Below are 20,410 nucleotides of genomic sequence, written 5' to 3' on the forward strand. Positions count from 1 at the left end.
AGTAGAAGTGCATGCATCCATATCAGCAAAGAATGAAGAGAACTTCTGGACCAGGGGCTTTTACCTTACTTGTGCAGGCAGGTGAGGCAGGCTGAGTGCAAGAGCTTTCTTACCATAACTCTCAGAATCAGTGCACCAAGACAGACCTGGGTCAGACAGACCTGGGCTTGGAGCCTGGCTCTCCCAGTAACTATCTTTATGACCTTGGGTTGGTCACGTTATCTGAGTCTTCATTTTCTCAGTGGTAAATAGTGATTAAAATACATGCTTCATGAGAAGTCTAAGAGATGGTGCAGAGAGAGGGTTCTGCTCACTGAACTCAGTAAGTGCTAATTCACTACTAACATGTCAGCTAAATTTCCTGAATATGTAAAGAGCTCAGAAAAATCAAGAAAGCAAAATAGTCAAAAACAATAGAAAAGTAGGGAAAGGGCTTGAGTATTTTACAAAACAAACAAACAAACAAACCAGGGCTTCTCTGGTGGTTCAGTGGTAAAAAATCTGCCAGCCAATGCAGGAGACATGGATTCGGTCCCCGGTGCAGGAAGATCCCACATGCAAGGAACAACGAAGCCCGTGTGCCACAACTACTGAGCTTGTGCTCCAGAGCCCAAGTGGCCCAACTGCTGAAGCCGAAGCACCCTAAAGCCTGTGCTCCACAAGAAGCCCCCACAGTGAGAAGCCTGCACTCCACGATCAGATTAGCCCCTGCTTGCCGAAACTAGAGAAACCCAGCACAGCCAAAAAATAAGCAAATTACTTAAAAGAGAAAAAGCGCCTTTAAACTTAAAAAAGACGCAACTTCACTCAGAGAGAGGTGAGAACACAACTCAAATAAGATACTATTTTTTCACTCATTACATGACAAAGATGAAACTTTTTGATAATACTTCTAGTGAGAGTGGAGAATTATTATTACTATTGTCAGGCAGTGTGGCTGATAATGCAAATGCTTACAGCCTTTGTGTGCAGCCTCAGTAATACCTATCAAAACTACAAATGCTGGGACTTTCCCGGCAGTCCAGTGGTTAAGACGCTGCATTTACAAAGCAGGGGATGAGGTTGGCTCCCTGGTGGGGGAACTAAGATCCCACATGCCGCATGGCATGGCCAAATAGAAATATATATATATATATATATATATATATATAAACTTTAAACCATAGAAACAGCTGCACATAGTAAATAAAAGAACAAGGATTTTTTTTAGAGTGTTCTGTGTGTGTGTGTGTGTGTGTGTGTGTAAGATCTTAGTTCTCTGATCAGGGATAAAACCTGCGCCCCTTGCATTGGAAGCTCAGTCTCAATCACTGGACCGCCAAAGAAGCCCATGTCTTTGTTTGTAATAAGGGGCTGATCAAGCAAAATAAAAATACACACAGTAGGATACTATATAGCAACCAAAACAAATAAAGCAGCTGTATGTGTATCGATGTGGAATGAGCTTGGGGCAAGTTAGAAAAATAGAAAGGGGCAAAACAGGAGACAATGCTACTGCTGGTGCCGCTGCAGACGCAAGTATGAACAATATATTCACGCGTGTTCACACACACGTCCGGCTCTCTCTGAAATAATTTTCACATAATCCAACCTGCCCCCATTCCTTGTCATGACCCTTCTGACTCGTGTCTCTCTCCTCCTCACTCTGCTCCACCAACATTGGCCATTTTGCCTTTCTGGAACACCCCAAGCATCCGCCTGCCTTAGCTGGCAGGAACACTGTTGTCCCGGATGTCCACAGGGCTCACTTCTTCCCCTCCTTCAAGCCTCTGCTCAAATCTCCCCTTCCCGGCGAGGACTGCGGGGACTACACCAGTAAAATCACACCCTTCACGCTTTGTTTCCTCTTGCCCTCCTCATTTTTGTTTCCAGAGCACCTATCATCCTCCATCCTATTACCCAACGTGCTTCTGTACTGTGTTTATGGTCTAGTCTGTTTTCCCTCAGGAGAATGTAAACTTTACAAAGGGTAAGGGTCTTGGTTTTGTTCAGTGATAAAGACCCAGCATGAATACCTAGCTGGTGCTCAATAAATATCTGCTTTTGAATAAAGGAATGGAAAGATACACAAGCAACTGGCAACAGTTGTCACCACAAGGAGAAGAGTTACTGGAGGGAAGGATGGGAAGAAGCACTTTCAGTGCACACCCTTGCGTACTTTGTACCAGGTGCTTGTATGAATTGGTAAATAAATTTAATGGATGATTTTAGCTCTGCTAACAGTGCGCTAGAACTGGAAGAAGTGACAGCCAACCCCTTTATCTGACATAGGAAGGTCCAGACGCACAGCAGTTAGGTACTCTGCCCAAGGTTACACAGGCAGGACTTAAAGCCACATCTACGAACTCCAGAGCATTAGCTCTTAGTCATCATGCCATTGAGCCTCTTGGCGTGGTGTTCTAATCAGTCAATCTAATGGTTCGTGATAGAAACGCTGAGCTGAGGTGTTCCACAGGGGATGGTTTCTGTCTGTCTGACATTTCCCATTACAATGAACTCCAAGGGATGGTCCCAGTTCTTTTGATACATGAGACTTTGGCTGTAATGTGCATGGCTTGACAGAAATGGGACTACTGGGCTTGGGGCTTCTTTTATGAGAACTTTGTGGTCAAAATACAGTGTTAATGTCAGTCCCTTGGTAGCTGAAATGCAGATTTCCTGAACCCTGCCCTCCCAGATATTTCTTTCAAAGCAGTCAAGAGGTCTGGATGAGCTGCTGTGTGTATGGGGGTGACAGAGAGATCTGAGGGCGCTTGGTCCGGTCAAAAAGTAATGGGAGTATTCCCTGGGGCTATTAAAGGATGGCCGCTGAGCTTGGTGGACAGGACCGACTGATGGGAGGCCCTTTTGGCCCGGGTTAGGTGGCGGACCCGCCGCCGCTGCTGCAGCCAGTAGAGCATCTCCACTTTGTCGTGCTTCATCTTGTCCAGGTAGCGCCGCCCCTTGAAGGTCACCGGCTCACCAAAGACTAACTCGATCTCCTCCAGGAGGGGAACCAAAGGAGCCTCCACCATACGGAGCTTCCTTTGGAAATGGCTGCGGATCTGATTCTCCTCCAGGAAGCGACTCAGGCCCACATCAGGCTTTTGGAAGAAGCGGTTAGGGTCAGAGGCTTGCCGCTCAAACCACTCCAGTCTCCCCAGCAGTATCTCCCGCAGCTGGATGGGCTGCAAGGTCCTTTCCCAGGCACTCACCAGTGCCGGCAGCTGCCTCAGGCGGGCATTGGAGCTGTATTTGATGGCCATGTCCAGCCGGTCCTTCTCTGGAACGTCAAGCATGGACCAAACCCGCTCCAGACGCTTCTGCAGGCTCAGGATTTTGTGAGACTCTTCCAGGAGGCTGCTCTTAGTTTCTAGCCTGTGTTCCAGCACCGTGTCCCAGTCCCACTCTCCTGGCACAAAATCTGGCTCGTCGTCTTCTAGCAAGGGGGGTGGGTGTTGGATTTTTATGGATTCTTTGATAGGGGCCACGGTCTCCACAGGACCCTCCTCTTCATACATTTGGAAGATGACATGGAGGAAATCTGTCTCCTGGGTGGTGAGGTACTTAAAATAGTCACCCACAGACAAAGTGCTTTTCCACCAGTTCAGCCATCTGGCCTTGTTTGACCACCTTTCCCAGCTTTTACTTGGTTGGAGTGATGTGAAGGAGGACATCTTATCTGCATTGGACTGTAAAGCACTTGCTTTCTGGGGATAAAGTTCAGCCAGCTTGGTGTTGATGATACGATGCTGTTTTTCTTGACGTAGGAAGGCTGAGGACAGGAAGGCTGACCAGTCTTTATTGGCTGCAGGCTCAACCAGGGGCCCCTGGTCAAAAGTGAAGTGGTTGTTAGAGACACGGCTCATCAGCTCCTTGTAGACTTCCCTGATGCTACTGCCAAAAGTGCGATCCATATCCATTTGCTCGATAAGTTTGGGTTCCAGTTCACCAGCAAGGTGGTTGTATAGCACACCGGCCCCCTCAATGTGGAAGGAATCCAAAAAGTTTCTTCCTGAGACCTGTACAGCAGCTATCTGGACCATCTGATTTCTTAGCTTCAAAGTAACAGTCACTGGCTGTGGTTCAAGCTGAGGGGGTTTAGGGGACTGGAGGCCCCGATGTTCCGAGGCCTCTTGCTCCTCAAGGCTGTTCAACATTCTCTGCAGCTCTTCTAGGTGATGGCTAGCAGCTGGGCGGTAGGTCAGGGCCCCCAGGAGTGGGGGCAGCCCTGAGTCCAGCGGTGAGTACTGAGACCACCCCAGCTGCATATTCTTCATCATCTGCTTCAGGTCCTCAGCCACCGTGTCCCCTGCCAGCTCTGGTTTGCTCTCTGCCACCAGGACCAATGGAGTTAAGGGGCGAGGACTGAGTGGAGGAAGGCCCAGCTCATCTGCTAGCCTCCAACCCTCACGCAGAGAGGGCATGGACTGGCCCCTCTGGAGCTGGGAGTAGAGGGGCAAGTGTGAGGTGGGGGGAGCCCGTCTGCGGGGAGCCACAGAGGTCCCAGGCGGTGATGCAATCTGTGAACTGAAGGTGCTTTCTCTCCTCTTTTGCATGGAGGACAGCCAGCGCAGAGGCTTCTTCTTCTTCAGCTGGGGAATGGACTTCAATTCCTTCATTGGATCCTTTTCAGGCTCACTGACAAGGTCTCGCGGGCGGCTGAGTTGGATGAGGTAGTTCAGGCTGAGGTTGAAATGCGGCACTTGGGTGACGCCAGTGATGTGATGCCATGGGACCTGGAAGAGCCTGTAAGCCCCAAGGCCAGCGGCGCGCAGTCTGGGCGTGGAGACTTGGGCCTGCTCTTCTTTGAGCAGGGCAAGGAAGTCAGAGAGCAGGCTACGGTAGACGTCGGGGCCGGTGAGGAAAACTGTGCAGTCCCTGGCGAGGCTGGCGGCCAAGCGGGTAAGCGTTGCTGATTCAGTGAAGACGACTGCGGAGGTCGACATGAGCTTCTGGAGGTGCAGGTAGCGTACGAAGAGCTGCTCGCAGCTGAGCAGCACGTAGATCAGGAGCCGCTTCCGTAGCCTCTGATTGTTCAGGTGACTCATGCCAAGTTCGGGGGGGGGCTCCTGCCAGCTGCACTTTATCTCGTCCAGGATGACCTCGGTGAAACGGAGCCGTACCTTGTGAGGCGCCCGCGCCTCCAGCCCGCTTTTGGTCAGCCGCTCGGCTACCTGGCGGCAGACCAACTCCGCCGTCAGCCGTGGAACCGGTAAAGGCAGTAGCATCGGGACCTCCTGCGAGAGGTGCTCCTGAGACGCTGTGCGTGTCGTCCTGCTGGGGAAGAGCGACAACGGACGCAGCAACCGGTGGTAGATCCGCTGGAATTCGGGGTCCGGCTTATACGGCTCCATCTTAAGACGAGGCGGCTCTAGCGGTTACTAAGGCAACGAGGGGCCGGAGGGCCCAAGTGCGCCTGCGCAATCCCTGCCCACCGTCGCGTGGACGCGGGAAGGAGCAGATCCTCGAGAGCGCTCGCACCGGAAGGCGGGGCAAGGAGTGGCTTCCGGGGCTCCGCCTCCCGTTCGCTGCGGCGCGGCTCTGGGCTGGCGCTTCAGTTCGGGCCCTGGGGCTATAGCTGGATCCAGGATGGCTTCGGACTCGGAGAACCGTGGGACTGCCTGCACGGTGAGGGTCGAGGCCTCGTGTGGGAGCCTCGCAGGGCAGAGAACTTCGGCCCCTGGAGAGCGATCATTAACTTGAGAATGAGGGAAGGAGCGGACACCTGGGCTGGGGCCTGGAGCCAGGGCTGGACGGTGAGAGTAGCAGGACGCTTGGAGTTAATGTTACGGGGTGTTGCTCCTGGAATGATCGATCGTGAGCGACAGTAAAGAAGGCGCTTTGGGAGGGGTCACATGGGGCGTTACTCTAGGCCTTTGAGGGTGGTCCTAGGGGAGGTAGTGAAAGAGGGTCACGCAAGAAGGTTCCCCAGCTCCTATCAGCCCGTCCCTGCCACCCTTGCAGCTGGAGTTCGCGGTGCAGATGACCTGTCAGAGCTGCGTGGACGCGGTGCGCACGTCCCTGCAAGGGATCGCAGGTAAGAGCCAGATGAACTTTTGTGAGAGCAAACCGGAGACCTCGGGGAGGGGCTGGCAAATTTCAGGGCTACCCCGCTCCCGTTTACAGAAACAGAAATGAAAACCCGGAGAGAGGAAAGAATGTTCTCAGAGTCACACTGAGACCCAGAAATGGAGTCTAGTGTGCAGGTCTCAGGCCTGCTCTGCCAGATTTTTCTACTGGCCCTAACTGCCTGCCTTTCTGGTGTCTTAACCTCAGGTGCCTGGAAAGTAAGGAGGTAGGCAGAGAATAGTCCCCCTACAGGGTGTTCCCTGGAAAATAGACAGTTCTTGCTTGAGAAGCAACATAATTGGACAAAGCAAACAGCAGCCCTGGCCATGTTCTATCCAGGTAGCCCTGGATTTTTATTTTTCCCCACACTGCTGGGTATGTGGAACTTCCCCAATCAGGGATCAAACCTGTGTCACCAGCAGCGGAAGTACAGAGTCTCAACCACTGGACCACGAGGAAGGTCCTTGACCTGGCACGATCAGCAAGCTCTGAGAAGGCAAGGCCACCAACATGGCCTGGGGAACTGCCTGTCTTTGAGTCTGTTCATTGTTTATTCAGTGATTTAGCAGGTATAGACCATACACTGGGAGCTATTTAGGGAGAAGGGTTCACAAGAGTTTCAGGCACAGCCCCTGCCCTCAGGTAAAATGAGCACTTGAGCATTGTGCTGGGAAGAGCCGTTCTTGAAGGAACTGCTTCTGAAGCTGAGAGACTGATGGGACTTGGCTCTGTATCAGGGAGTTGTGTGTCGCTGGGGTTAGGGGTATGTGTTCTAGAGTCAGACTGTTCAGATTCAGATGCCCTCTTTGCCACTTAATGGCACTAAGGCCTCATGCATGTTACTTTTTTTTTTCTTTTTTTCCAAAATGGAAGTCTTAGAACTTTATCTTTTTTTTTTTTTAATATTTAGTTATCTGACTGCCTCAGATCTTTGTTGCAGCATGCAGGATTTTTCGCTGTGGCTCATTGGCTTAGTTGCTTTATGGCATGTGGAATCTTAGTTCCCCGACCAGGGATTGAACCCATGTCCCTTGCACTGGAAGGGGGATTCTTAACCACTGGACCCCCAGGGAAGTCCCGCATGTTACTTTTTATGCCTGTTTCTTCAGCATTTAAATGTGCAAGATAATGGAAGCTACCCCAGAAAATAATCAAGAAGAGTAAATTAGTTAATATGTGTAGAAGCACTTTAGAAAAGGATTTTGGCTTGTAGTGAGAGCCCACTGAATCTTAGGACCTGTGAGAGGAAGGGCTTATAGAGGGTAAGCTGGTTGGGCAGAGGCATGAGGGGACACGTCATTTGTTTAAAGTTGTTCAAACTGGTTTACTTTGGGGTCCATTTTCACTCCTCAATATAGATTTTGTGTATTTCTCATAGGCTTCTTCACTCATTAGTTCATCTAGTTCTGAAGGGTTACTGAATGTCATCTTGATCAGCCAACCATCTTCATAACAGCATCTGTTGACAAGTCCTGGATTTTCTGCAGGAGCTTCATTCATTTCAGTTACCTCTCCTGATGGAGGAGAACTAGCAGCTTTCACACTTTACACAGCACCAGACTCCTCATTTGTTCAATTTTGTCCCCAGTCCAGGCAAACTACAGGAAATGACGTCTCCCAAAGCTTCCTGTGCAAATATGCTGATTCTCACTGTTCCAGCACCGTTTCCTATTGTTAGTCATGCGTGTTTGCCTGGGAATTTACACGTGGAGAACAGAGTGCCCGGGCTCTGCCTGCCCTCAGCCCCCAGAGTGCTCCATTTCACCTGAGGGCAGGGACTGTGCCTGAAACTCTTGTGAACCCTTCTCCCTAAACAGCTCCCAGTGTATGGTCTATACCTGCTAAATCACTGAATAAACAATGAACAGACTCAAAGACAGGCAGTTCCCCAGGCCATGTTGGTGGCCTTGCCTTCTCAGAGCTTGCTGATCGTGCCAGGTCAAGGACCTTCCTCGTGGTCCAGTGGTTGAGACTCTGTACTTCCGCTGCTGGTGACACAGGTTTGATCCCTGACTGGGGAAGTTCCACATTCCGGGCAGTGTGGGGAAAAATAAAAATCCAGGGCTACCTGGATAGAACATGGCCAGGGCTGCTGTTTGCTTTGTCCAATTATGTTGCTTCTCAAGCAAGAACTGTCTATTTTCCAGGGAACACCCTGTAGGGGGACTATTCTCTGCCTACCTCCTTACTTTCCAGGCACCTGAGGTTAAGACACCAGAAAGGCTCCCAGCGCCACTTTCACAGAGGGTAGAGATCCTAAAGCTGCATTTGCTTAGACTGTGTGTTTGAGGGTGGTGGGTGAGGGTCCAAGAAAACGGAGCCATTCCACTGTGAGTAGAGTGTTCTGACCACAGCTTTCCAAGGCTGTTAGCCTCTCTACCTGCTGTAAAACATTCTTGCTGAGAAAGCAGGCAGCTGGACTTCTGCTGAACGTAGGGCAGTTTCTAACCGTTAGCAGATTTCTCAGTGACCAGATAAAGACTTCTGGTGACTCTCTGTTTCCTAGCCTGGGTAACTGGCATCAGCTTGGGTTTCTCATGGGCTGGCTTCCCAGAATGCAGAGGAGAGAGAGAGATGAGTTGGTTGATTTGTTCTCTCCAGGAGGCCTGAGCTTTGGAGACAAAGGCTCTGCTTTCCTCCTAGGGGTAAGTGGGAGGCCCTCCCAGCCCAAGGCTCACTCCCTTGAATCCTTATCATCACTACCCTAGAGCCCTCATGGCCTTGTTTTTTCTCCCTCTCTGAGCTAAACAGATGGGGGCCTGGCCACACTCCACACCAGCCAGACTGAACTGCTACTCTGCTAGGGAGCCAGCCCTCCTGGTTCAGACCCAGGTCAAGAGTTCAGGAAATGTATAGTCACAGGGAGCTTCTCACCGGGGGCCTTCCCTTCCAGTGCAGAAAAGTACCTCTTAAGAGATGTTGTCACTGCTCTGCTTAAAATCCTCAAACAGTAATAACATTAAGAGCTTCCCATAGGCCAGGCACTTTTCTAAGTGCTCTATGTGAGATAACTCATTTAGGCCTTCAGTAGCCCTCTGAAGTAGGTTGTATTATCATCTCCATTTGCAGATACAGAAACTGAGAAGAAAACTCAAACAGAAAGGTTGAGTAAGTTGTCTAAGGCCACACAGCTAGTACATGGCAGACTCAGGATTTCAACTCCAGAGCCCACACCCTCAACCGCTATACTCCGTGGCCTCTCCCAGTGGCCTCTCCTGCATTAAAATTAAATCCAGATTCTTTCCTGTTGTCTGCAGGGCTTTGTTTGATTGGTCTCCTCTTGTACCTTCACATCTTAGTCTTCTCTTTACTCTAGCTGCAGCCACTCTGACCTTTCTCAGACACATAGATGTTGTTCCCGTCTCAGGGTCTTTGCCCAGACTGTGTCCTCTGCTGGAATGTTCTTCCCTGACTACATTCAGGCATTTGCTTCAAGGCTCAGAGAGACCTTCTGTCTCGCTGAATCTCACTGTGCGTGCTGTTCGCTGAACCCATGGTAGGCAAGGTGCGTGCGGGGAAGCTGGAAGAAAACTCAAGGAGCTGAAGGAACTGCAGACGCGTTTATTCTCTCCTGGCTGGTGCAGCGACTGTAGCTGCAGACATAACATAACATAGGCTAACATAACATAACCTCCCCACCAAAGACTTTCCAGGTGGAGCTTATGTATGCTTACAGAACAAAAGTAGCCCGTGGCCAAGCGAGTACCTTGTGACACGCATGCGCAGTGCTGTTAGTGAGCTCAGCTGTTACATAATCACTATTCACAAAATGTGCGGTGAGAGCGAGAGGGCATGGGGCAAGAGAGCCTGACCACGGCATCTTGGCTAGTTTGCTTTTTCCCTACACCTTCCTTGACCAGCCTGCCTAAGTGCTCATCCCGGAGTTGTTCCCTAAGACCTGCTTCATTGATCACACATTGCACTACCCTAATCTCCCTGAGTGTGTGTTTGATATGCAAGTTCCTGCCCTGGAATACATGCTGCTCTATGGGGCAGAGACATCACCTGACTTGTTCCCTGCTGCATCCCTGCCGCCCGGAACGGGGCACGTGATAGGTGCTTAGAGTATGTTTGTTAAATGACTTGAATAGGCATGTCAATCCCTTGCACTTCATGCTTCTTTGAGCCCTGGGAGCCTCAGACAGTCGGTCCTTTGGGGCCCAGTCCTACTTCCTGTGGGACGAAGGGACCAAACAATCAGCTTTAGGGTTGGACAGGCTGCCTTCTGAGCTTTGTGATCTCGAGCCAGCTGTGTAACCCCCCTGCCTCATTTCACTTGCCAGAGGAGGACAGTATCACCATCCTGATGAGTGTAAAGTGGAGCACACAGCTCGTGGCATTCCCCAGAGGCTCAGGCCCCAGGAGTTCCCTGCCATTCTCCCTACAGGCCCTTGGCACCCAGAAGCACCTCTGGGTGAACCCAGAGTGCCAAGGCTTCACACCAGGTGGCCCAGGATGAGATGTTGTGTGAAGTGATGGCAATTGGGTTCTTTGGAGAATTTTCTCCTGGCAGAATTGCCCTGTACTTGCTGGGGAGGATATAGGTGTGTCTGTTTACAAATTCGGCCCCTCCCCCAACCGATGCGGCTGGGACCTATGGATGCAAGCCCCTGGGACCTTTTGTCACACAGGCCAGATAGTCCTGCCTCTTGGATGCTGCCTCTTCCCAGTACCATTTCCGTGTTGCTTCGAGTTGGAAGGAATCTGAACGGCTGAGTTTCCTTGTCTGTGCCTCAGGGATGATTATACCCTCCCTGGTAGAGGGTGGGAGGAGGGAAACCAAAGATGGAGGGAACTTGGATGGCTTAGCCTTCAGTCCACAGAGTGCTGGCTCAGCAGAGGGAAGTGCCTCGTTTAACCTGCGTTTGCTGGGCTGCCCAGGGCTCCTGGCTCCGGTGGGCTTTACTCTCACCCAGAACAGCAAACACACTAAGATCAGAGTAGAATGTTTGTAAGCTCCACAGGTGAGATCAACTTTCAGAGTTCCCAACCATCACCTGTATTCTGGTTCAGAATTCAAATGTCCTCTTGAAAGGTTTGTGAGCCCTGAAGATCTGAATGGAAGAGAAGCCCTTTCTTGTCCTTCTCTTGGCCCGACAGCCCTCAAAGCCGAGTGTGTGTCAGAATCACCCTGCAGGCTGTGTGCACAGCAGGGTGACTCGGGGATTTGGAAGGCAGTTGAGAGCCACTGACTTTTGAACCTGATGCTGTGGACCACACAGAGGATTGCAGTCCACACAGCTTGAGTTATGTGGGGAAAGTGGGAGCTGCCGCAGGATGATGGGGGAGGGGGCCCCAAAGCTGGAGGCTGGAGCTGCTTCTCAGGGTGAGCAGTGTCCAGGCGAAGTGCTTGGAAGGTGGAGCTAGGCTTCCTGGGATGAATTCGAGTCCCTCCATTTAGTACAGTGCAATGAGTTTGAGCAAGATCTGGGAGTTGGTGATGGACAGAGAAACCTGGTGTGCTGAAACATGGGGTCTCAAAGAGTTGGACACAACTGAGCGACTGAACTGAACTTGGAGCAAGTTCTTAACTTCTCTGTGGCTCAGTTTTCTCACCTGTAAAGTGGGGATAACAGTGCTCAACTCCTAAGGTTACTTGTGTTAATACAGGTACAGTATGAGAAAGCCCACAGTGCACGCTCAGTAAATGTTAGCTTTCATAATGATGGTGATAGCCCTGTCTTTTTTTTTATGTGTGCCCGCTTTATTGAGATATAATTCATGTATTATAAAATGCATCCATTAAAGTATACATTTCAGTGGTTTTTAGTATATTCACAGAGTTGTACAACCATTACTACTATCAATTTTTGTATTTCATCACCTCATGAAGAAATTGTACCCTTCAGGGGCTTTCCTGGTGGTCCAGTGGTTAAGAATCTGCCTGACAATGCAGGGGACACAGGTTCAGTCCCTGTGGGAAGATCTCACATGCCACATAGCAACTAAGCCCGTGAGCCACAACTATTGAGACCACATTCTGCAGTTACTAAAGCCCAGGTGCCTACAGCTCGCAGTTACCTGAAGCCCAGATACATAGAGCCTGCATTTCACAACAAGTGAAGCCACCACAATGCACCACGCCTGTGCGACACGACTAGAGAGTAGCCCTACTCACTACAACTAGAGAAAGCCCGAGCGCAGCACTGAAGACTCAGTACAGCCAAAAATAAAATAAAAATAAATCTTAAAAGAAATTATACCCTTGAACTATCACCCTCCTGTTCTCCTGCCCCCTCATCTCTTTCAGTCTATAGATTTAACCTATTCTGGATATTTCATCCACAGTGACATCATCCAATATGTAGTCTTGGTAACTGGCTTTCACTTAATGTTTTTAAGGTCCATCCACATCACAGCATGTATCGGTGCTTCATTCCTCTTTATGGCTGAATGTCTACCATCGTATGGCTGTACATTTTGTTTATTCATTCATCATTTGATGGGCTTTTGAGTTGTTTTCGCCTTTTGACTATCATGAATATTGTGACTATCGATAGCCCCCTTTTTTTTTAAGATGTATTTTTTGGCTGTGGTGGGTCTTTGTTGCTGCCTGCGGGCTTTCTCTAGTTGCAATGAGTGTGGGCTACTTTGTTGTGATGCTTGGGCTTCTTATTGCAGAGGCTTCTCGTTGCAGAGCATAGGCTCTAGGTGCTCGGGCTTCAGCAGTTGGAGCATGTGGGCTCAATAGTCGTGGCACATAGGCTTTGTTGCTCTGCGGCATGTGGGATCCTCCCGGATCAGGGACCAGGCCAGTGTGCCTTGCATTGCAAGGCATATTCTTAACTGCTGGACCACCAGGGAAGCCTGATAGCCCACTTTTATGTAAACAGTTTTTCATCATTTATTTTTTCAAAATTGAAATATAGTTGATTTACGATATTGTGTTCAAATATTTTTTAAAGAACTATCTATGTTTCACAGGGCTACCCAGGTGGCTCAGTGGGTAAAGAATCCACCTGCAATGCAGGAGATAGAGAAGATGCCAGTGCGATCCCTTGGGTTGGGAAGATCTTCTAGAGGAGGGCATGGCAACCCACTCTGGTATTCTTGCCTGGAGAATCCCATGGACAGAGGAGCCCGATGGGCTACAGTCCATAGGGTTGCAAAGAGTTGGACACGAATGAAGTGACTGAGCATGCTCACATGCATCTATGCTTCAAACATAGATGAATAACTCTTGGCACAAAATAAGAACTCACAACAGTCCTGGGGGCAATGTGATGTTATCTTTACTTCCTAAAGAAACAAGCTCAGAGAGGTTAAGGGCCTGGACATCCCTGGGGGTCCAGTGGCTAAGATTTGAATCTTCCACTGCAGGAGCCAAGGGTTTGATCCCTGATTGGGCAGCTAAGACCCCACGTGCTGCTTGGCACAGCCGGAAAAAAAAAGAGAGAGGTTAAGTGCCTTACAGCTAGAAGGCGGCTTCGGAGCTTGCCTCTGGCCACAGAAAGGTGATGAAGCTGGGCATGGTGAATCACCATCTTGTTTCTTTCTTCCCTGCTCCCAGCAGAGAGGTGCAAGCCCTCTGCTGCCCTCTGTCCCCTGTCTTCTAGGCATCCAAAGTGTGGAGGTGCAGTTGGAGAACCAGATGGTCCTGGTGCAGACTACCCTGCCCAGCCAGGAGGTACAGGCCCTTCTAGAAGGCACTGGGAGGCAGGCGGTCCTAAAGGGCATGGGCAGTGGCCTGTCGCGTGAGTAACCACTATGGCCTTGGACTCTCTGGGAGGGAGGTGGCCTGGGTGTGGTAAAGCTCTAACCAGCCGTAAGATCTGGGGGCTTTGGGTTGGAGAGGCTTCGGGGAACATGTGAAGGTTACGTGGGGCTCTCTCCCTGCCCTTTCTAAGCTGATGAACGGGTGGGGCTGGGTGAGGTGGTGAGCCAGCCCTGGTGTCTGATACCTTACAGAGAATTTAGGGGCAGCCGTGGCCATTCTCGGGGGGCCTGGCCCTGTGCAGGGAGTGGTGCGCTTCCTGCAGCTGACCCCTGAGCACTGCCTAATCGAGGGGACCATTGATGGCCTGCAGCCTGGGCTGCATGGACTCCACGTCCATCAGTTCGGGGACCTCACGAGGAACTGCAACAGGTGAGTCCTCTGGAACTTCCCTGGAGCATCCTCATTGCCCTGGTTGTGCACCCACTGTGCGCAGGGGGCTGTACTCAGCTTTTTACACATACATTCACATATGGTCCTCACAAGTACCCTGGGAGGTGTATACACACAAGCCCAGTCTACAGATGAGAAAACTGAGGCTCAGAAAGGTTACATGACTTGTCAAAAGCCCTAGAGCATGTAAATGACAGAGTGGGAATTTGAACCAAAATCTGACCTTGACACTCCTGCTCCTGGCTCCCAGGTGGAAGGTGACTCCTGAACACGGGAGGGTCAGTTCTCTGTGAGTGTCATGGTGTTTATCATGCTGCAGTGTTTGCTCATCCATGTTTACCCTGGAGGCCTGCTGAGGACAGGTCCCGTGACTGATTCTTCTTAGAGATCTCAACCCAGAGCTTGGTGCAGAGTGGGCCCGTTTGTTGAATGAGTGGATGAATGAAAGAGTGAGTGAATGAATGGAACAAAGGTAGTTAAAGTAAAAGGATGGATCACCTGGTCCGTGAGCTGTGGTTTCACTGCCTACCTGCTATCTTTTCTTCTTAGCTGTGGGGACCACTTTAACCCTGATGGAATGTCCCATGGGGGCCCCCAGGACTCTGAACGGGTAAGTGTTGGTCTTGGGCTGGGAGAGAACCCGAGATCTCAGAGGCAGGGCAGGCAGCTCTTGGAGCCTGAGAGTGTGATTCCATTTGGGGGGAGTCTTTCTCCCTCACTTTATTTTGTTCGATTTAGAAACATTTATAGACACTTCCTGTGCTCAAAGCCTGACCCTGTCTCACAGCCTGGTGAGGGAGACACTCAGAACTCCGTGGTTGCAGCACAGCCAGAACATCTTTGCAGGAGCCTCCGGGAGGCCCTGGGAACCCAGAGCAAGCTCCAGATCCAGTCCGAAGGGCACAGGCAGTGGGAGAGAGCTTCCCAGAGAAGGTGATGGTGTGGAAGTTAAAGGTTTTACCTAAAGTAAGAAGGCTATTCCGGGACTTTCCTGGATGACCAAGGGCTAAGATTGAGAGCTCCCAATACAGGGGGCTTGGGTTCAATCCCAGTCAGGGAACCAGATCTCACATGCTGCAACTAAAGATCCCCGTGCTGCAACTAAGACCTGGCACAGCCAAATAATAATTTTTTAAAAAGGCCGTTCCTGACTCTGCAGCTCCTGGCCCTGGACTTTCATTTTACACCAGAGAATTGGCCCCCCTCGGCTGTGAGTCACATGCCACCTTAATGATTTTTGCCTTATCTGAGTCCTACTTGTTCTGCTAGTTACTCAATGTTTTGATTTAAACTGGCTGATTTTTCCCCCCCTTAAGTAAATTTAATTTATTTTTAACATTTTAATCTATCACGGAACATGATTTCAAACATGTTCTGAAGTGGACAGACTAGGGTCCCAAACCCGCTAGGGAGCTGAGGAAGCCTTTCTATCGGGTCCGTTGCATAGCACCACGCTTGTGTTCCCTGCATCAGTTACCTATTGCTGAGAATCAAATTACTTTAAATGTAAGAGTTTTGTTTTTTTGTTAGTGGTGCGAGGCTTGCAGGATCTTAATTCCCCAACCAGGGATTAAACTGGGGCCCTTGGCAGTGAAAGCACCAAGTCCTAACCATTGGACCGCCAGGGAATTCCCAAACTTAGGGGTTTAAAGCAGCAAGCACTTGCCATCTCACAGTTTCTCTGAGGCAGGAATCTGGACACAGCTTAGTCGGAGCTTCTGGCTGAGTCTCTCAAGGCCTGATTTGGGGAAGACCCACTTCCACACTTGCGCGTGTTGCTATTGGCAGGCCTCGTTGGGTGTGGGCCAGAGACCTCAGTCCTGCGCCCCGTGAGCCTTTCCCTAGGGCAGCACTCAGCACTGCAGCTGCCTATCCTCAGAGCCAGAGGGAGAAGGCGTCCAAGACCCCGGCCACACTCCTTTTGAAACCTAAGCTTGGAGGTGATGCCTGGTCCAGCCCACACTCATCAGGTGTGAATTGGGGGCGCTCCCTCAAGGCCATCTTCCTCGTGAGCCTTGAAAGGTGCTGAGCAGGTGAAGCGGGGAGAGTGGGAGCGGAGGCTCAGCGCGGGTGCCCCGCAGAGCGAGCCCTGGAGGCAGGAACCCTTGAGACTGGGTTCTGGGAGGAAATAGAGTTTCGAAGGGCAAGAGACTACCTTGCCTTGCTGCCTTGGCCTGGGCCTGCCAGGGGTGGGGCATCTGAAGGGTCTGGCACCAGCTGCTCCATTGTACCCAAGCCCTTGTGCAGATGGAGGAAAACTTGAACAAGGGCTCCATGACCAAGCCACCTTTGGGATTTCAGCATCTGGTTTTGCCCAAACAGAAGTGAATTCAGTGAGGGGATTTATAGCCAAGCCTGGTTGTCCCTTTGCACATCTCCTAGCTGGTTTCCATGCTTCCTTCTGCCCTCCCCCTGCCCTGCTCCAGTCCCTCCCCTCCCCCTCCGCACGCTGCATTTGAGAAATTGCTCCAAAGCATGGGGTAACCATGTCACACCCCTCCTGAAACCCTTCTTGGCTCCCCAGTGCCTGCGGGTACAGATCCCACGTGGCTAAAATTCGGTGCCACCAAGCCCAGTTCCACCCACCCGTGTGCAGGGGAGAGACCTTCTGCTGCCCCATGACTCCTTTGAGCCACATACTGGGCGCTCACATCCTCCGCCCGGTCCTAGAAACTCCTCCCCATCCCTTACCTTCCCACCACAAAATGCCTCAACACCAGGTGCAACACAAAAGTGCCAGGTGTCAGCAACAGAGGTCCCCCAGGAAAACAAGATAAAGCAGAGGTGGCTCTTCTTGCTGCTTGCTCATCCGCCCCATCACGTGGCAACATCCTTTGTGGCCAGCCCAAGGCAAGGCCATGGGTACCAGTCCATGTTGGTAGGGATCCTTCTGCCCAAAGTGTCAGGTTGGGGACGGTTTATTTGCACAGATCCTATTGTGACTCGCCAGTAGGGTCTTGTCACAGGGAAACACACTCACTGTTGTAACCCTGTTTTGCAGCCACTAGTCTGTTCCATGTGTGCCCCACAGTGTTCCAAACCCCTTGAGGGCGATTGACCACGTACGCATCCCCAACCCCTAAACCCCACCTGGCAGAGGGTGTCTGACGTAGGAGGTGCTCAGTAGCTGTGTTGTTATTTTAGTCGCTAAGTCGAGACCAACTCTTTGTATGAACTGTAGCCCGCCAGGCTCCTCTGTCCATGGGATTTCCCAGGCAAGAATACTGGAATCAGTTGCCATTTCCTTCTCCAGGAGATCTTGCCAACCCAAGGATCGAACCCATTTCTCCTTCACTGGGAGGCGGATTCTTCACACTGAGCCACCAGGGAAGCCCCCAGTAGCTGTGTTAGCACATTTTTATACCTTCAAGAGGAAAGGTGGGCAGAAACAGTCTGGGGGGCAGGATATGCCCTCTGCTCCTGTGTTTCTTCTCTCTGTTCCTGGAGGCTGGACATCAGGGAAGGGATGCTGGCTGCCTCTGATGGTCAAGAAGCCAAGCTTGGCCAACTTAAGTGCAGGGGAACTGCAGGCTGCCAGGGGCTGACAGAATCATCGGGAGGCTGGAGAACTGGGCTTGCAAAGAAGCAGGAAGCGGGGTCAATTCTGAGGCTGGGATGCAAACTGGGCAGATACCTCTTAGGGGAAAGCAGTCTGGGGTAGTGGCGTGACTTCCTAGGAAGAGGGTCACTGTGGCCATGTCCAGTGTGCCATCATTCTACCCAGGATTTTAGTTCCAGGGAGAGAGAGTCCAGTTGCCTTCTGTGTGTCCTGGGCTGTCCCTTCATCCTACCAGACTGAACTTGTAGGAGGACACTGGTGCCCTGGGGACAGGAAATCAGACACTGGGAAGCCAGAAGTCAGCCGCCATGTCCCACGTGCCCTCTTCCCCCGGCTCTCACTGCAGCACCGCGGAGACCTGGGGAATGTCCGTGCCGATGAGAGTGGCCGAGCTATCTTCAGAATTGAGGATGAGCAGCTGAAGGTGAGGTGGAGGAGAAGGCAGGGACCTTTCCTAACAGATCCAATGCCTGAGGCTGTTGTCTCCCCTCAAAGGTGTGGGATGTGATTGGCCGAAGCCTGGTCGTTGATGAGGGAGAAGATGACCTGGGCCGGGGCGGGCATCCGTTGTCCAAGATCACAGGGAACTCGGGAGAGAGGTGAGCGCTCTGCCCACAGTGCACGCGGAGACCTGGAGGGGCCCAGCGGGTGCTCAGCTCGACCCCACCCTTTTCTGCAGGTTGGCCTGTGGCATCATCGCACGCTCCGCTGGCCTCTTCCAGAACCCCAAGCAGATCTGCTCCTGTGATGGCCTCACCATTTGGGAGGAACGGGGCCGGCCCATCGCTGGCCAGGGACGGAAGGAGCCCGCCCAGCCTCCTGCCCACCTCTGAGGGCGGCCTCTGCCTCCAGTCTGTCACCGTCCTCCCTGCTGAGCACCGTCCACTTCCAGAGGGAGGCCCTGCTCACCCAGTCCTGGGAGAACCAGTGTGCAGGCTATTTTTGATCTCAAAGGGTTGCTTGCTTTTCCCTTGGCAAATTAAAGTTTTATTTTCACATGGAACTTTGTGGTTTGTGTCCCCTCCTCCCTTAAGGGGCTTAAGGAAAAACAGCCCCTCTGCCTCTGTCCTCCCTGTTGAGGGCCACCTCTTGGCTTTGGAGGCAAAGAAAACTAGATTCAAATCCACACACTTCTGGGGCTACCCAGTGGTTAAGATTCCGTGCTTCCACTGCAGTGGGCATGGGTTTGATTCCTGGTCGGGGAAGTTTGCATGCCACATGGAATGGCCAAAAAGAAAAGAGAAAATCCACACAGTTCCTGAGGGCCACTTCCTTATCCTCAGGGTAACAGCGAAATACCATAGCAGACATATTTCTGTTTGTGGCCTGACCCCCCTCCCTTCACTATGGCCAGTTGGAACCAAGTGGACACCTGACCCCTTCGGGGCCTTGCTTTCCTGAAGAAAGCAATGCAGATCCATCTTCAGTTTCTCCCTGAGCGTATGGGAGCTGTGGGTGGGCCTTTTCTCCCTGCCTTTGTCATTGTTCAGTCGCCAAGTCATGTCTGACTCTTTGCGACCCCATGGACTGTAGCATGCCAGGTCTCCCCTGTCCTTCACTGTCTCCTGGAGTTTGCTCAGATGTGTGTCCATTGAGTCGATGATGCTATCTAACCATCTCATCCTCTGCAGCCCTCTTCCCCTTTTGCTGTCAATCTCTCAGCATCAGGCTCTTTCCCAATGAATCGGCTCTTCGTATCAAGTGGCTAAAGTACTGGAGCTCAGTTCACTGATTTCCTAAGATGTTGATGTTCATGCTGGCCATCTGCTTGACCACATCCAATTCACCTTGATTCATGGACCTAACATTCCAGGTCCCTATGCAATATTGCTCTTTACAGCATTAGACTTTACTGTCACCACCAGTCACATCCACAACTGAGCATTGTTTCCGCTTTGGCCCAGTCGCTTCATTCTTTCTCCCTGCCTTAGGGACTGAATATCAGAAAAAGCTGATTGATCTGCTGGGGAGGAGGAATAAAGCAGATTCACAGGAAGAACCTGAGTCATAGGAAAATGCCAGATGCTCCAGAGTCCCTAGTCTGGTCCTTCCCTGGGGCCAGCTACCTCCTGACCTAGAAGTCAAGAGACAGTTCTGTATCCCTTCCAATGCATCACCACCCACTTTTTTTCTTTTTTAAATCTGGCTTGAGTTGATTTCTTTATTCACAATAAAAGACTCTTAATTGGTGGAATAAATAAAGTGCTTGGCATAGGGCGTAGCACACTGTAGGTTAAGGGAGCAGTGGTGGTGAATCAGGCTCCATGGGGTGCCTGGAGGCAGACTGAGCCAAGCTCCTGTCTCACATAGATGGCCAATATCCAAGGACCGGTGTATAAGGCCAGGAACTCGGGCTCCCCACTCATCTGTTCTGCCCCCCGTCCCCCTAGACTGTGTCTCTCTTGCTCATCCATGACAAAGCTGCTTTCATGCCCAGGTAGCTAGGCTGGCAAGGTGCAAACTTTGCCCCTTACACGGACTGCTTGGAGCTGGGTGGGTGGTTTCACAGTCTGTTGGCCTTGGCTTAGATGTGCCTGGCTCTGCTCCCATTCCCCGGGCCCTGCCTGTTTCCCCATCAAGGCTGCTGGCTCTGCCTCTGGCCCTGTTCTTTCTCACCAAATCTACATTGGTTGCTTTCCAGCTTTCCTTGGTTCCTGGGGAACCAAGTCCTTTTAAGCCTAGGGCCCAGGTTG

The 20,410-nt window shown here is 51.3% G+C and overlaps 2 protein-coding genes across 4 annotated transcripts; one reads left to right on the forward strand and one right to left on the reverse strand.

Moving 5' to 3' along the window:
• Window positions 1-2,175: 2,175 nt before the first annotated feature.
• On the reverse strand, window positions 2,176-5,367 carry CCDC87 (coiled-coil domain containing 87). Its single transcript, XM_069566344.1, has one exon. It carries the CDS (start codon window positions 5,334-5,336, stop codon window positions 2,763-2,765), a length of 2,574 nt encoding a protein of 857 aa, XP_069422445.1. The 5' UTR covers window positions 5,337-5,367; the 3' UTR covers window positions 2,176-2,762.
• CCS (copper chaperone for superoxide dismutase) lies at window positions 4,810-18,720 on the forward strand. Of its 3 annotated transcripts, XR_011251890.1 has the most exons (10): window positions 5,175-5,610; window positions 5,947-6,019; window positions 13,608-13,745; window positions 13,960-14,137; window positions 14,708-14,768; window positions 14,946-15,091; window positions 17,412-17,536; window positions 18,064-18,141; window positions 18,213-18,316; window positions 18,397-18,720. XR_011251890.1 is itself a non-coding variant. In XM_069566346.1 (9 exons), the coding sequence occupies exons 2-9, from the start codon at window positions 5,572-5,574 to the stop codon at window positions 18,548-18,550; spliced, it is 825 nt and encodes a 274-aa protein (XP_069422447.1). In that variant the 5' UTR covers window positions 4,810-4,884; window positions 5,079-5,571; the 3' UTR covers window positions 18,551-18,720. The 3 variants fall into 3 exon arrangements, 1 of the variants encoding a protein (XP_069422447.1); XM_069566346.1 differs by lacking the exons at window positions 14,946-15,091; window positions 17,412-17,536 and adding an exon at window positions 4,810-4,884 and having other exon boundaries at window positions 5,079-5,610; XR_011251891.1 differs by lacking the exon at window positions 17,412-17,536.
• The last annotated feature ends 1,690 nt before the right edge of the window (window positions 18,721-20,410 follow it).

The sequence above is a fragment of the Ovis canadensis genome, chromosome 21 (genome assembly GCF_042477335.2).
Source record: "Ovis canadensis isolate MfBH-ARS-UI-01 breed Bighorn chromosome 21, ARS-UI_OviCan_v2, whole genome shotgun sequence".
NCBI classification, from domain to species: domain Eukaryota; kingdom Metazoa; phylum Chordata; class Mammalia; order Artiodactyla; family Bovidae; genus Ovis; species Ovis canadensis.